Below are 15,225 nucleotides of genomic sequence, written 5' to 3'. Positions count from 1 at the left end.
CCCTTTTTTTGCCATTTGAGCTGTTTTAGAAATTTTGGTTGCTTCAGAGTTGTTGTTTTTTTTCTTTTTGCTTGTTTTTCCTTTTTAGCCATTTAGCTTTTTGAGATAAGACTCATTGTGATTCTGGTCTGCAAACAGAAGTGATTAATTTAGTGAAAGCTTCATGCAGCCGCTCCAGAGGAGCTGAAGAGCCTCATGTTTGTTGCACATCCTTCTTAATGCCTCTTTTGTTCTTTAAAGAGAAGCAGAGTGATCCTCACCAGTCACTTGTAGTGGTTATAATGAAAGTGAACACATTTTAATCACGTTTTAGTTCAGGGATCAGAGCCTGATTTCATCTGGAGTGGGCTGGATTGATAAACTATAATACTAACCTTCAAATTTAAACTTTACGGATTGTCTTTGTTGTGACATACAGAATATATGATGAAAATGTCTATGGTTTCACAAAACCAAGCAAATATGACCACAAATGATTATATTCTTAACATAAAGCTGATTTTATTGACACTTACTGATGCAAAATACAGTGACATGTGAAAAACAAGTGTTGTCTTTCATGACAGCATGACCCAAATCTCAGGTTGTGATGTGTCTACAACTCCTAAAGAAAACTTTTTTAAAAAAATCAATGCTTTCTTTGAAATATTATCAATTTTCTCAGTGATTTGATGGGCAGGGTTGGACCCTGGTCTGAACTGCTTTTGACCCACAGGCCACAGGTTTGACACCATTATTTTAAACATAACTCATTATATTCAGTTGATTTGTCTTCTGATTTATAGTCATTTTTAGGTTTGAAGCAAAGTGCTGTCATTCGTCTGCAGTTACTCACTTCTGCAAGGCTCTCATCACAGTTTATGTAGCTATATTTATTCCATTGGAAGGAAAAAAAAAACATCTATTTTGAGAATACTGTAGCTTCTTGCCAGCAGTGATCAGATCTAAATGTTACTTGTGCAGCTTCGGGGAAGTTTCTTCCCTCGCTCTGCTACTTTTAAGTGCTGGAAAAGTGGTGTTTGTAGGGCACGATCATACTTAACTGCTGCACAGTTTACACGCCGTAGAGCAAGGAGCTCGCAAAGCTGTGGGCTGCATTCCAGGAATTTTTCAGATTTACTGTGTGGAGTTGCCAAACACCAACACTCCTCTATATACATACAGACTGTACGAACATAATAATAAACACACTCGCCCCATTACTTGGACCCCCCGGTTCAAAATTTGAATATCCTGCTGCACACAACACGCAGCTCATTGCGTGTTAATAATCTGTAGCCGTGTAACGTCGGACGTCTCTGTCTCTCAGTGCCTGGTGACCTGCGGGAAAGGCTACAAGCACCGACAGACGTGGTGCCAGTTCGGCGAGGACCGCCTGGACGATCGCTTCTGCGGCTCGTCCAAACCCGAGTCGGTGCAGACCTGCCAGCAGCAGGAGTGTGCCTCCTGGCAGGTCGGGCCCTGGGGACAGGTGAGGCCCATCCTGAGGCAGGTCGTCCGAATGTCACGGCTGCTGTGTGTGTGTGTGTGTGTGTGTTTGTGTGTGTGTGTGTGTGTGTGTGTGTTTCACAACCAGCTCCAGTCTATCTGATCTTGGAATATATGGAATTATGAAACATGTCCTGTGGTTCAGGTAGATATGTGGAAGCGTGAAGCAGTAAAGTGCTTCTTTTGTTTATTTGTGCTAAATGAAGTGAAAGAAACTGAACATGAAGAATGATTTTGTGTTTCCACAACCCTGCATTTCCATGGACATTTAAATTTCTCTCCTCTTTGATCCTTTTTCAGTCTAAATAATTGAATCGTCTCCTGTCTAAATCCTATCTCGCTGATTCTGAGTTGATGTGTTTATTGTTTAGGTGACTGTTTTTATGAACTTCTTTGTTATTTTTCCCCGCTTGTTGTCCATTGATCCTTTTTTACTTTTACTTTCATCCCTGTAATGGAGGATTTCACATCAGAGCGTCTTTCCTCTCCTGCACACTCAGGTTCCACTCCTCTATTTCCAAATCTTTATTATTTTTTTCTGATGTTGTGCAAATAAAGACATAAGTAGTATTAGCAACATCAGCCTGCTCTGCAGTGAACTGGCTCCCTGTTGCACTTAGGGCTGCATGTACGATGCCGCTCATTCCACCTGACATGGAGTCTTTATTTGGTATCGATAAGCGAGCTCAGGTGTTGAAATCACGAGAAAATGAAGACGTCCCCCGAAGACTGAGTCTGAGTGCTCCTCTTGAAGAGTTATTGATCCAGAGCATCAATATGAGTAAAATTGAGTTAGAATGTGAGATTTTTTTTTGGTCTCCTCTGCAGCAGATCAGACACAGCTATAGCTATAGCCATAGTTGACAGTGTCTGTCTGTGTGCACAAGAACTGGACACCCAAAAATGCCAGATATTTTCGCGCCCCCCCCGTCAGAGGATGTGCACACGTTAAGGTATATTTGAAGTGGTTTAATGAAGCGTGGCCGAATGGCAGCTGAAGCTGCCGCCACACCAGTTTGACCTTGTTTCTACTGAGGGCGGTGAGCCAGAAGAAAGTGCGGGGATCGCAGCCTTTGACGTAGCTGCAGTGGAAAAGCGGGCCGGTGCGATGTGTACGAGCGTCCTCGTGCGTTTGATCTCCGAGACTATTATCAGGAAAGAAAATCCTTCGCATGGAGGCTGTTTTATTAACTTGTTTGTGAGGGGGATTGCTGTGTTGGCTTAGATGAACCATCTGTTTTGTGCTTGCTTTCCTTGCTCAGTGTTGCTAATGTTTCTCCCACCACTCCCCCTCACCACATCTTTTTTCTCTCTCTCTCTCTCTCTCTCTCTCTCTCTCTCTTTGTTTGAACCCAGTGCACTACCTCTTGCGGGCCAGGCTACCAGATGCGAGCAGTGAAATGTGTGGTTGGCTCTTATGGTGCCGTCATGGATGACACTGAATGTAACGCTGCCACCCGACCCACTGACACACAGGTAGGAAATCCTCCTCCTCCCCTCCTCTTCCTCCTCCTCCTCCTCCTCCTCGCAGTCGTGCCATGGCCGACGCCGTGCTCATGTTGCCCGAAACAAACACAAATAAACATTTAATCTCCACCTGGTCTCAATAGAAGTCTCCCCTCTGATCTGGTGAGGAGAAAACCAGGGGGAAGTTGAACCGGACTTTGTATCCCCCCACGCAGCTCTCAGACAGAATCCCTCAAAGCCATGCGGTCGTTTTCTGTTATTCTTCAAAATACCCTGGCCTTCATTATGTAACAGACGCTCGATGTGTTGCAGAAGTCATGTTGGTTTGTAGGGCTGGAACACACTGGAAGAAAAGACCTACAGTCGAGTGGATGGAAAGAAATAGAAAACATGTTCGCACCACCACGCACGGATTCGTAGTTTTTTTCACCAACCAGGAAGGAAACACCTCCTGTTGAGTCAATACAATCAGCAGAACAGCGAAAAACTGGGCGCCAACAACCGCAAACCCACCGAGAATACACATTCTGATTTTATTGAAAAAAATTTGGGAAACAACAGATATGACCGATGGAAAACAAAGACTTAAACTAGATGAGAAACCAACTAATCCAGTTTCTATGGCTCAGGCTCCTCCCCTTTTCCTCCAACCACCAATCAGCAAGCATTTTAGAGACACGTCCATTTTAGGCCCCGTTGATGTGACGCTTGAACTGGAAATGCGCAGTTTGTGCATCGTTGTTCAAAACAGTCTCACGTTTACGCAGCAACGCTTTGAAAACAGAAACTGTGATTTCCTTGTCTGGCCACTAGTGGGTGCCGTTTTAATGTAATCAAGCCTCCATGTAGAGACACAGACAACAGTATGCTGGAAACTCTGATCTCCTTTAAACTGTCAGTCTTCATGGTTTTGGTTCACTCAGTATCGGCGTTCGTCAGGAATAAAATGCGTCTCCACCTGTGATCCAGATGATGGAGCAGTAAATGTACACTTTATTGGAGAAGGGCTGATAAAACGAAGGAGGAGCAAACAGCGCATTCATTCTGAATGAATCCTTCTCATTTACTGTGATCATAGTGCTTAAGTGCAGTATCTAGATTTCAGAAAAATTCTGATTTCCACGCTGACACAGACATGAAGCTTTTTCCAAAAGTTGTTTTCTGTTGGTCCAAGCAACGTTGTCATGTAGACACCCCCCCAAAACACAACAGACGTTTTCTGTTTTCTCTGGAAGACACTGTCATGTAAACAGAGTCTGAGCCAGACGTAAGAACCTGTTTCACATTTGGCTTTTAAAAGGTGCTTTTATCATTTTCTGCTTCATGAATTCTTATTTAATGTCAAAAGGCCTTGAACATGTCGCTCACTCAGTGTTGTGTGTTTGCATTTATTCACATGTTAAGCATTAAAAACACACACACACTGAGAGCGTCTCAGAAACTTGGAGTATTTTGAGCTGAATGAGAGTTTTGTTTGGTCAGCATGGGGCGCACACCCATTTCAGAGGGCTGAGCATGCAGACTCAGGATGAGGCCCCCCTCTAGTCGCAGCAGCTCTTAATTCCGGTGCCTGGGCCGGCAGAGACCGGTGACCAGTGACCCTGAAGCAGTCGCCCCACCTCGTTGTGATTCTAACCAGCCAGCCATGAAGTGGGCCACCAGGCCGCCGGTCCCGCCGCCGCCGCCGCCCATCGCTGAGCGGGGGTTAGAAAAAGAGGGGCGGATTGATGGATGGAGGTCCGACTCCGAGGAGGAAAAGATTATTTGCTTCTTATTCCCACGAAAGCAAATATGAAAGGCAAGAGCTCCAAAGGCGTAGTTTTTACGTGCAAAACGCGAGGAGGCGTCTGCAGGGCGGCTTTTAGTGCTACCAGGAGGCCAGTTCCTCTCCTTTAGGGGGAAACGTGTGGAATTCGTGGTCAAGCCAGAGTCTCTGTGACCTGATTAAGGGTTTCATCTCCAGAGACAGGGGGTCAGAGGGCACCAGAGGGCATGAAGGGAAAAATAGGAAAGGGCGGAAGGTGAGGGACAAGGGGGTGGATTAGGGGTGGGGTTTCGGACCACGCCAGCATGGGCATTGGAGCCCTGAATACCACTCCACTATGACCTGTTATGACAGGGATCAGGGCTTTATGCTGAGTGGCTTACTGCCACAATCCATAGTTTGAACTGATGGGGCGGACCTTGTTCGTGTTGTTTTGCTAAGGTCGGGGGTGAGGGTCGGGGGTTGGGGGGGGGGGGGGGCTGATGGGAAACATAACGACACTCGCATGCAGAGCTGACAGGAATAAAGTTAAAAGTTAATGACGGAAGAGCTATCTGTAATATTCATGGTATTTGGTGGTCGGGGGCAGATGTTGGTACAGTATATCCATTCTGTTAATCACTGCATGAATGAGTGTATGTGTCCCTTCGTCCACAGGACTGTGAACTGGCCCAATGTCCCAGCAGCCACCCAATCCCCCCGGGGACCAAAGTCCCTTCCCACCAGGGCCACAAAACCCAGTGGCGCTTTGGATCCTGGACCCAGGTCGGCCGACGCTGCAGCATCTATCAACGGTTTATTGTTTTGCTTTATTTCAGCAGCTTGCTAACATTTCACATCTGCACAACAGTGCAGTGCCAGCTGTGGCAAGGGGACGCGGATGCGCTACGTCAGTTGCCGCGACAACCAGGGCGGCGTGGCGGAGGAGGCGGCGTGCGCCCACCTTCCCAAACCCCCCGCCAGGGAGGTGTGCTCAGTGGTGGCCTGCGGACAGTGGAAGGTTCTGGAATGGACCGTGGTAAGAAGGAGAACCCGGCAGCTCCTCATCATTTGTGCATCGGTCTTTAGCGAAGCTGCCGAATCTCATCTCGGGAGGCGTGCGAGCTCCGGCGGAGCTGGAAGACCACTTCAAATAAGCGAACATATGGCAGCGTACTTCCCCATTCCTACCCAAGATCTGCATCTTTTTTTTTTTTTTACAGTGACAGCATTGAGAATTAACTTAATTTATATCATCCGTACTGCCATGCAGATGTTTTTCCCAGAGTGAGATAAGGCTCTGCTGGTGTGGAGCTCTTCTCACCAGCAATCAGTGGGAGCTCACGGCACTTAGATGTCGGTGTGAGAAAGGATGAGGAGACAGGTTGGCAGCTGGTATGCAAGTGTGGATCCATAACTGGAGAAGGATGCCTGTCATAGCACAGCGCATGCATGTGTGTGTGTGTGTGCATGTGTGTGTTTGCATGTACAGTGAAGTGAGAGAGAGTTATTGGGAGTGAGGCGCAAACTTTGTGGAGCTGCGAGGGGCTGCAGTGAGGGGCTGCAGCCTTGTTTACAGATGTTTCTCATCAGAGTCCTGGTGATACAGTACAGTCAAGACTGCAGGTCTGGTCACCATACACATAAACATCACGCACGCACACACACACAAACACACAACAAGGCACACCCACACATCTACCACCAAGCCAAAGACACTCATTGACCCCCTGAAGGGAAATAGTTCATCTCACGGCCAAAAACGAATTCAGAGACTCGTCCAAAAAAACCCGACGCACACACCAGATTGAGCAACTGAAACCTGGCAGAGCGCTCTGATACTACAGATCTGTGTGATTGTTCTCAGGGTCGGTACAGCGTCATTCAGTGTCACGTCGTGTGCTTCAGCTTCCTGTCCTGCAGTATTTACAGTCCTGTGAAACACAGCGACAGAGCGCTGTAAACGTCTGGCCAGTGTCATCCCGGCCGCGCTCTGTAAAGAGACAGCTGTTGCATAATGTTGGATAATAGATCAACTTATGCAAGGCGGGGAGAGTCTTCTTCAGAGCAGCTGAGGGAGAATCCATTAGTGCTGATTGGAGGATCTCTCAGATCCCTTCATCCAGGGGTTTCCAACACATTTTAGTTCAGGGATGTATTCCTAGAACTCACGGATGCTGCCAGTTCAGTGGACACTCCATGCCTTTGTGTCAGTTTATGAAGACAGACCTACAGGCTGCTTCACTTTACAGTCATTTGTGAAATAAACGCCATTTTTCGTCACAGATACCACGGAGCTGTCCGTCCTGACTCTGTCTCTGTCCCCAGTGCTCGGTCACCTGCGGCCAGGGGAAAACCACACGGCAGGTGGTGTGCGTCAACTTCAGCGAGCAGGAAGTGAGCGCCAGCGAGTGCGACCCCGACGACCGTCCCACCACGGAGCAGGACTGCGCCATGTCTCAGTGTCCGGCCCGGTCCAGCGAGTCCCGCCCCCTGCCGTCCTCACCCAACGCCGGCCCCAGGAGCAACCTGCCCCGCAGCCAGTCCCACCAGTGGAGGACCGGACCCTGGGGCGCGGTGAGGCGCCACACACACACACACACACACACACACACACACACACACACACACACACACACACACACACACACACACACACACACACACACACACATTTCTGATTCCCACCAAGAACTATTCAAGGCAACATTTTTTCCTCTCACATCGTTTTAACAACGGTATGTCAAACATTAAAATCAGTGAAATGTAAAAAATTTCAATATTTATTAAAATATTTATAATAATAATGTAATGACCCTCCCAATAGTGATCCCCAGCCCAGACCGCTGAGTTAAAGTATAAATAGCTTTTTTATTGATTTTTTTTGGTGGGTCATGGTTTGGTTTGGTTAGAATGTTAAAGTCAGTCGCTGGTTATTTTTGAAAGGAGCTGATTGTGAGATTTGTCACATCTGGACAAGACTAATGTCTTCTGATGGACATGATTCACTCACTGAAGGCTTGCGATTGTGAAAACACACGCAAACCTAATATTGCGTGAAAACACACGTCATGTTAAGTCATGTGATTCTCATTTTGACCGTTGGGAACTTTAATAACCGCAGTAATCTCCACCACTTCTGTGGTCCTTTCCTCGATGTTCACATTGGAACCTTCTGTCTGAGAATCTGTTATTTTCCAAATGGAATTTTATTATTTTCTTAAACATCCTCGTTGCTAATTCGTCATATCCAAGATAAAAACTCACGCAAACTTGACATTCCGTGGAAACAGATGGAAGCTGGTCTGACAGATGTGCAAAAAAAAAAAAAAAAAAATCAGTAAAATATCCTTGACACCAGTCATGTTTCCCAGAATGAGCAGAATCGTAGCAGTTTCTGCTCACAGATAATTCAGTGTGATTTCCAGTGTCTGAAAGCTGTTGCGTCCACATTTAACTCATTTGAAAGGAGCAGAAATCAGCTCAGCCTTCAGCGGAGAAACGCTGCTGTAGTTCTCATCTCTGTATTGTTTTTTTCTTTAAAAAATTGAACTTTTTTTTTTTTGCTCTGATTCCCGATTTTTTTTCTTTCTTTCACCCAAACTTCCAGTTTCATTTGATCAATTTTCACTTGACTCAGTGTTCCCATGTTGAACTTCTGCATTAATGTCCATTTGAATTATTTTATTTAGTGTGCAATAACCTACAATCCTAGGAACTAGCTATCTTTTTATTTTTTTATTCTACCTTGTCTACTTGTCTACTATTAATGGGACGTCACTTTTTCACCATTGTTAGAGCTTTATTGAAACATTTTCACTATTTATAGCACATGTATATCTGCTCTCTCTCTCTCTTTCTCTCTTACACACTCAAACAGATCACAGTTTCTGTGTAATTCAGCACAATTTGTTTGTGATTAAAGTAACTCAGGTCCTCGGAGTCTAATCAGCGGTTCCCAGAACGTGCGACTCGTGGCTGACTTGTTTTTATCTCGCGTCTTTTGCGCGCCGCCACATGTTCCTTTGTGTTGTAGTGACTGGTTGTAGCACAGCGAGTGTTCACTTTGTCCCGCAGAGTTTTTAATCAACCTGGAAATGAAGCTGCAGTCTCTCTTTCATATCACCTGCAGTGTTCAAGTGTTGTTATTAACATCATTTTTATGCTCTGGGACTTTTTTCCCCTCTCTCGTTCCTCAATTCTCCCAGTAGGCTACTATTTCTATAAATCTCCAGTTTTATTTTGAGCGTTTAACCCCTCATGCATTCATTGAGATGCTCTGTTGAGGATTGAGGCTTCATCCATAACCCAGTGTGACCCGATGGCTGCAGGTCGTCTCACCCCATGCAGTTATCTGTGTGTGTGTGTGTGTGTGTGTGTGTGTGTGTGTGTGTGTGTGTGTGTGTGTGTGTGTGTGTGTTGTCTCCCGCTGCTATTTTAACTGGGTCAGTGGTGATGATCAGAAATAACCTGCAAATAATTCAGGGAAGCGATCAAAGCTATTTCTGGGGGTTTCCTTCCCGTGTCCTGATGATTTCATCTCCAATATTTAGTCTTCAGACATGAGACGCCTGCCGGTATTGTCTGGATGTTTGAGGTGACTCTGTGTGTACATGATATTGATATATATATAGTATTCAGGGTGTGATTTGTAGGAACAAACAGGGTGGAGAAGCATTTCCGAATAGGTTTATTTATTTCTTTAGCGGCTCTTTTGAGTGCACTGCAATCTGATGTCTTATTTATGCTTTTATAGCACCCAGCATCCCACAGGTTGGTGGTTCAGGTGACATAAAAACAGAAAACCTCAATTTTACTTTCATTTACTCACAAATTTGTGCATTGATCCAAGACATTGGAAGCAGAACCCTGTCTCAGTGTGCAGCGACAGCTCCCACAAACCCCACACGTTTCAGCTCATTCCAGTTGAAATAGCACCGAATTGGTGTCTTGGGCATTTCTCATGAATGCTGAAGGAATGTCTCAGGAGCTTTTGGGTCAGAATCTGACTTGCATTGGCCAGCCCTCAGTCGGCATTCACAGAACGTTCCGATTGAGATTCACACAACTGTTATCTGATTACTGTGTGAGATTATACTAATATAAGTCTTTGTCTCTATCAAATGAACACATTCTGATCCATTTGTTTCACTTTCTATTCTGCAAAAATGCAGGATTTCAAATGGGTTTGAGACATCAATAACTATAGCTGAGCGGTGCACCTCTGCACCGTCCACTATGGCGATTTCCTTGAAACGAAAAGTAAACGCTGCACCCCTCCCGGCCGTCCTGGTGCACGGCCCGCACACCCAGCATCTGTACCTCTGACGCCGTGCGCCCTCTCCCTCTCACAACAGTGTTCCAGCACGTGTGCGGGAGGCTTCCAGCGGCGAGTCGTAGTGTGCCAGGACGAGAACGGCTACCCTGCCAACAGCTGCGAGGACCGCAGCCGACCCAGCGAGCAGCGGTCCTGCGAGTCGGGGCCCTGCCCCCAGTGGGTCTACGGCAACTGGGGAGAGGTGAGACGCGCCTCGCTTCAGGTCTGCATGAACCGTTTCAATTCAACATAAAGCCCAATTTCATCTTGACTCAGTGAAATAGTGGCATAATAATCTTTAAATATTAACCTGTACACATTTTGAAAAAGTGGGTGAATGATTAGTCAGTTTTAATGTCACTTTCTGGTGCCAAATTCAGTGAATTGTTTGAAAAAGCATCTCCTATAATGTGCATTTTGCAGCCTTTTGCATGCAAGTTTTTACGAACTCACCTTTATGCTAGTTTCCTATCTATCATGGCGGCATCACTGAAATCTCAGCTCGGGTCTCAGTGTTGTTTTATGCTATTGTTTTTAATTTTTAATTCTTTTTTTTTTAAATCTACTTTTTCTTTGAATTTTTTCATTTTCTTGTTGTTTTGTGGACTCGATTGGCCCACATGCTTAATGTTTGACACTGTTCACACACACTAAATGGTCTTGTAAGGATATTTTAATTCAATTTTCAGTAGATACGCTGATGCTCCATTTGTACAGGATAAAATATGCTGTAAATCGTTGCACTAAAGAAAATTGCATGTCTGGATTTGTGTGAAAGATTGAATACATGGTATTTACATGGCAATTGTTATGTTTACATTTGTTTAATAATTTATTTACCATATATATATATAGAGCTCATCTTGAGTGGGTGCGACCAAGGTTTTTATGGGACCAATAGTCCTAAAATACCCTTTAAATTCAAACTTTTCTTTGTTGTGGTGCAGGGTATAGCTGAGGAGAATGTCTATATTTTGCATAACAACTAATTGACTATCATGAAAATTACTTCAGTGTCGACACAAAGTCTGTTTTATTGAAACCTTCTGATGCAGAATTCAGTGAAATATCCAAAAAACACAATCCAAAGTCAAAAAGTGAAGAGGTTTTTGCTTTTGGAGCCTTTTGCATTCTGGTTTTAGCCCACGGGCCTTATATTTGACACCCCACAGTTTAGCTTCCCAGATCTCCAGGTCCATTGGTTGATCAGCGCTGGTGTTTTTCTCCGTCTGCCTCCAGTGCACCAAGCCGTGCGGCGGCGGCATCAAGACGCGGCTGGTGGTGTGTCAGCGTCCCAACGGCGAGCGCTTCAACGACCTGAGCTGCGAGATCCACGACAAGCCGCCGGATCGCGAGCAGTGCAATACTCAGCCGTGCCCGTCTAGCCCGCACTGGAGCGCAGACCCATGGAGCTCGGTACGCTCATAAAAAATACTCTCTGCTTTCTGTCGGTGTTTTCAAACGCATGTCGTCGCGAAGGGGGAACAGGATGATCGTGGTGCTTTTTTTTATTTGGCTCTGGAGGTGTCACGCTCTTACCTTTAACCACCTCCACTTCCTGCTCCATCCCTGGTGCCTGTGATTGGTCGGTCAACGTCTCCTCAAGACATTTGGAAGAAAAAAAAAAAGATTTTCTCTGGCACTTGAATGGCAAAAAAAAACATACATAAGCACTTATGCCAAAAAAATGTACAACAACACAAAATACTTCAGTGACAGCTGTGACCATTAGAATATTTCTTTTTTTTTTGTCAGTGCTAGTAACCATAAAACTGTTGTTGAGCCTTTTTATTAGTTTTTTTTTTTTTTTTTGGAAAATTCAGGATCTTTTTGTATCACAATCAAAGTTAGTCTTGTAAAATATTGTTTTTAAAGATAATTTATTAAGATTTTTTTTCTCCGTTTTATCTCTGTATATAGCATTAACTTTACAAAGAAAACCAACAAGAAGTCATTTATATCGTGTCTTAGCTCTTTGTATTCGCACATATAGCCAATCATTGTTCATACGCAAAATACTGATGAATGTTTTGTATATCAGGAATATACAGTACAATGCCTTGTTCTTTTATTATCCAAAGAATGGCCCGCCATTTCCAAACCTGTGGTGCTACACGATACAGTGAATGTTCTGTTCAGAGCATGAAAAGCACCTCGCTACATAGGACTGTACCTGGGCTTTGTATTATATTTACATCATTGTATTTTTATTTTTATTTTATTTTTTTGAAGTGGCTATTGTATCAAGAACTCAATCTGTCTCAAGGCACATGTGGTTTGTAGAGAATGTACTAATCCCATTCAGACACTTTATTTCACAGTTCACGCTTGTGAAACACTTGTGTTGTCGCTCCAAAAAAAAAAAAAAAAAGAATAATGACACACACGCAGACACGCAAAGTCAAAGGTGCCTGAAACGTCCAGTACCAGCAGTAAGGAGCGCTCTGTGAAATAAAGCGTCTGCCCAGTTTCATGCTAGCTAGCTCTAATAGCCATTGTGTTCCCGGTTTGGCGGAGGGTTTGGACCCACGTTTTTTTTTTCTTCCACAAACAGCAGCAAGTCAGAGCTCTCCGCTTCAAAGGTGCTTGATATGAGTGTATTTATATTGTGTTAGGTAATATTTGCTTTGTACAGTCAGTACTTGGAGTTGCTAAATATGTTATTTTATGCTATATGCTCAAACGATACCTCACTTGGAACTAAACACAAGTCAACTAGCCATGAAACAACAATAACTTACACAACAGTGGTGCTTTGGCCAAACAAGGGAGATAGGAGATATCACTAAAAAAAAAAAAAAAAAAAAGGAAGAAAACTCACTTTTTCTGTCGGTTAGCTGTTTATTGTGGCGTGTCACTGTTCAATGCTGCGTCTTCTGTGCTTTTCAGTTCTTTTGTGCACGCATCACATTGATTAGCTGAATACAAAATGTATCACAGATTTAATTATTATATGTTGAATTGTCTTTTTTTTTTCTTCTTCTTCTTTCTAAAGTCCATCAGTTAATTTGCTTGACTTTTGCAGGCTTGGTCCAAATTATTGGCACAACTTAAATTCATCATGAAAACAGAATTTAGAAATTCTTCTCAGAATAAATGTATGAATAGAAATACATTGCTTCAGTCGCAGTTAGAAAAATGTGCAAAAGCAATATGGATGCAGAGTGTTGCTGGACACGAGTATTGGCACCTTTTAATTGATTTCTTTCTGTTCTTCCAACAACGTAAGAAACAAGTTGTCCCTGTGCTTCGTTCTCAGGGCTCACTCAGAGAAAATTCACCAATCAGTGAGTTTTAAACTGCTTTGAAGCCAGACTGTTGCATGTTGGGGGAGTGGTGACCTGAATGCTAGAAGTGGACTTAGGATCAGGAGTTCACTGGTTCAGTTCCCACAGCGGACAGGTCACCACTGTGGTTCCCTGAGCATGACCCTTGACCCCCATCCTCTCCCTGGAGCGCCTTTATGTGGTTGCCCACTGCATCCTTGAAATAGGATGGGTAAATGTGGAAAAAAGGAATTTCCCCTAGGGGATGATGAAGTATGCCTAGCTTAGTTCAGTTTTCTCAGTATGAGAGATATTATTTAAACACACGTTTATTCCAAAGAACTTAGCGAAATCACCAAAGATCTTTCAATGTATGCCTCAACAATCTTCAACTTGCATTTTGCTGCATGTGGAGCCGGAGCCACTAAATTTCGTACATTACTTTGAAATCTGGTGATGATCAAGAAAGATGTCAGTTAGCTCTCTCTGAGTCGTGAAAAGAAGACGTTTACCAGCACGTAGAAACGACTGAAAAAGTAAAAACTGCTTTGAAGCAACCCCGAAGAGAGCCGGGATAAAACAGACCTCGAACACGTCACAGTGGAAGAGAGTCAAGAATGCAGCAGCAGACAGGTGCAAGAAGCCTCCATATGGAGGTCAGCGCTTCTGCCAAACCTTCTGAAACCAATTATTAATGAAGGGTGCCAATATGTCTGTCTGGGATGCATTTTGTTATTTGTATTGTTTCACTTTGATGCCAGTTTTGCACAGTAACCCAGGGCATGTCATTAAACCCACTCCAGGCTGTGTGTTTTCTGTCAGTCGCCTCACGCTTTGGACCAGGACTGCAATCGACGACCTGTTCAATGTCTGTACATGTGATACCTCTGACCACAGGGGACGTTCATGGCGTTTTGTATCCAGAGCTCTCACTCTGAGCCAACCTAATGTGTCTACCTCAGTCTCTGTTATGATTGCCCCCCCCGCCGCCGCATCTTCCTCTCCCTTGCACTGGAGGGATTTTGGCTGGTTTAAGATTAAGCATGAGTGGTTTAAGCTCCCCTGTGCAGCTGATGGCCCTAAACACAGATCTGAGGTGTGTGTGTGTGTGCGTGTGTGTGTCATCTCCCACCATGTAATGCTTCCCATCCTTTTGAAGACAGTGAAAACTAATCCAGAATCTGTGGTTAGGGGCAACGTTTGCATGCAGCCCACCCAGTTGACTCCTCCTGGTCATAAATGTCTGTACTGACATCACACCTTATTTTAAGGGCCTGTTAACACAGCAGTGAGTACATCTATTTTTTCTGGTTTTTTTTTTAACCACACATCATTTACTAATGAGAACTATTGCTTGTAATAACTCCCATGTGCGATTGCAAAACCTCGGCTGAATCAGTGAAAGTAGAGCACGGCATTAACACATTGTCGTCAAAGTATCTCAGTATTCCCAATTAGTTTGACTCCTTGTGGTCAATTCACTTTGTGCAAAAAACGCAGTAAGCCACAGACATCACACCAACAGGCTCTTGAAATAAGCATATTGTATGTCTTTTATTCACAAATGGCAGTATTAGTCTATGTTTCAAGAATATTTCTGTATATTTATGTAATTACTTGTATTTATTGTTCATTCATCATAATGTTATGTCAATATTTAATTTTTTTTATGGATTTGTTGGATTTCTGTTCATTTCCAGAAAAAAGGCTACGATTAAAGTGAAGTAGAGGTACTAACAAAGGCTTTTCTTCGTTCTTACTTGAACAAACGACTGTCGTTGCATATGTTTATCAGGAAAATGTCAAAGAAAACCCAACTTACTGTAGCTACACACACTGGATGTTTAAAAAAAATAAGGAAACAGGAAGAGATAGCTGATCCAAGTGTGAGCTTTTAACAACATTCATTAACCCTAATGGCCTCGCTGCTTGCATCCTGGCGC

General features: G+C 44.1%; 1 protein-coding gene across 1 annotated transcript in view; it reads left to right on the top strand.

Moving 5' to 3' along the window:
* The window catches only part of adamts9 (ADAM metallopeptidase with thrombospondin type 1 motif, 9), a 44,622-nt gene that overhangs the window by 16,000 nt on the left and 13,397 nt on the right, over nucleotides 1-15,225 (top strand). The window contains exons 22-28 of the mRNA XM_030092557.1: nucleotides 1,310-1,471; nucleotides 2,845-2,964; nucleotides 5,378-5,485; nucleotides 5,571-5,738; nucleotides 7,028-7,276; nucleotides 10,057-10,218; nucleotides 11,256-11,432. Of these exons, the coding sequence (XP_029948417.1) occupies nucleotides 1,310-1,471; nucleotides 2,845-2,964; nucleotides 5,378-5,485; nucleotides 5,571-5,738; nucleotides 7,028-7,276; nucleotides 10,057-10,218; nucleotides 11,256-11,432 (1,146 nt within the window). The remainder of the gene's footprint in view (nucleotides 1-1,309; nucleotides 1,472-2,844; nucleotides 2,965-5,377; nucleotides 5,486-5,570; nucleotides 5,739-7,027; nucleotides 7,277-10,056; nucleotides 10,219-11,255; nucleotides 11,433-15,225) is intronic.

The sequence above is a fragment of the Salarias fasciatus genome, chromosome 5 (assembly GCF_902148845.1).
Source record: "Salarias fasciatus chromosome 5, fSalaFa1.1, whole genome shotgun sequence".
NCBI classification, from domain to species: domain Eukaryota; kingdom Metazoa; phylum Chordata; class Actinopteri; order Blenniiformes; family Blenniidae; genus Salarias; species Salarias fasciatus.
The sequence above is the reverse complement of the archived record's forward strand: the minus strand, read 5'-3'. Positions and strand labels throughout refer to the sequence as shown.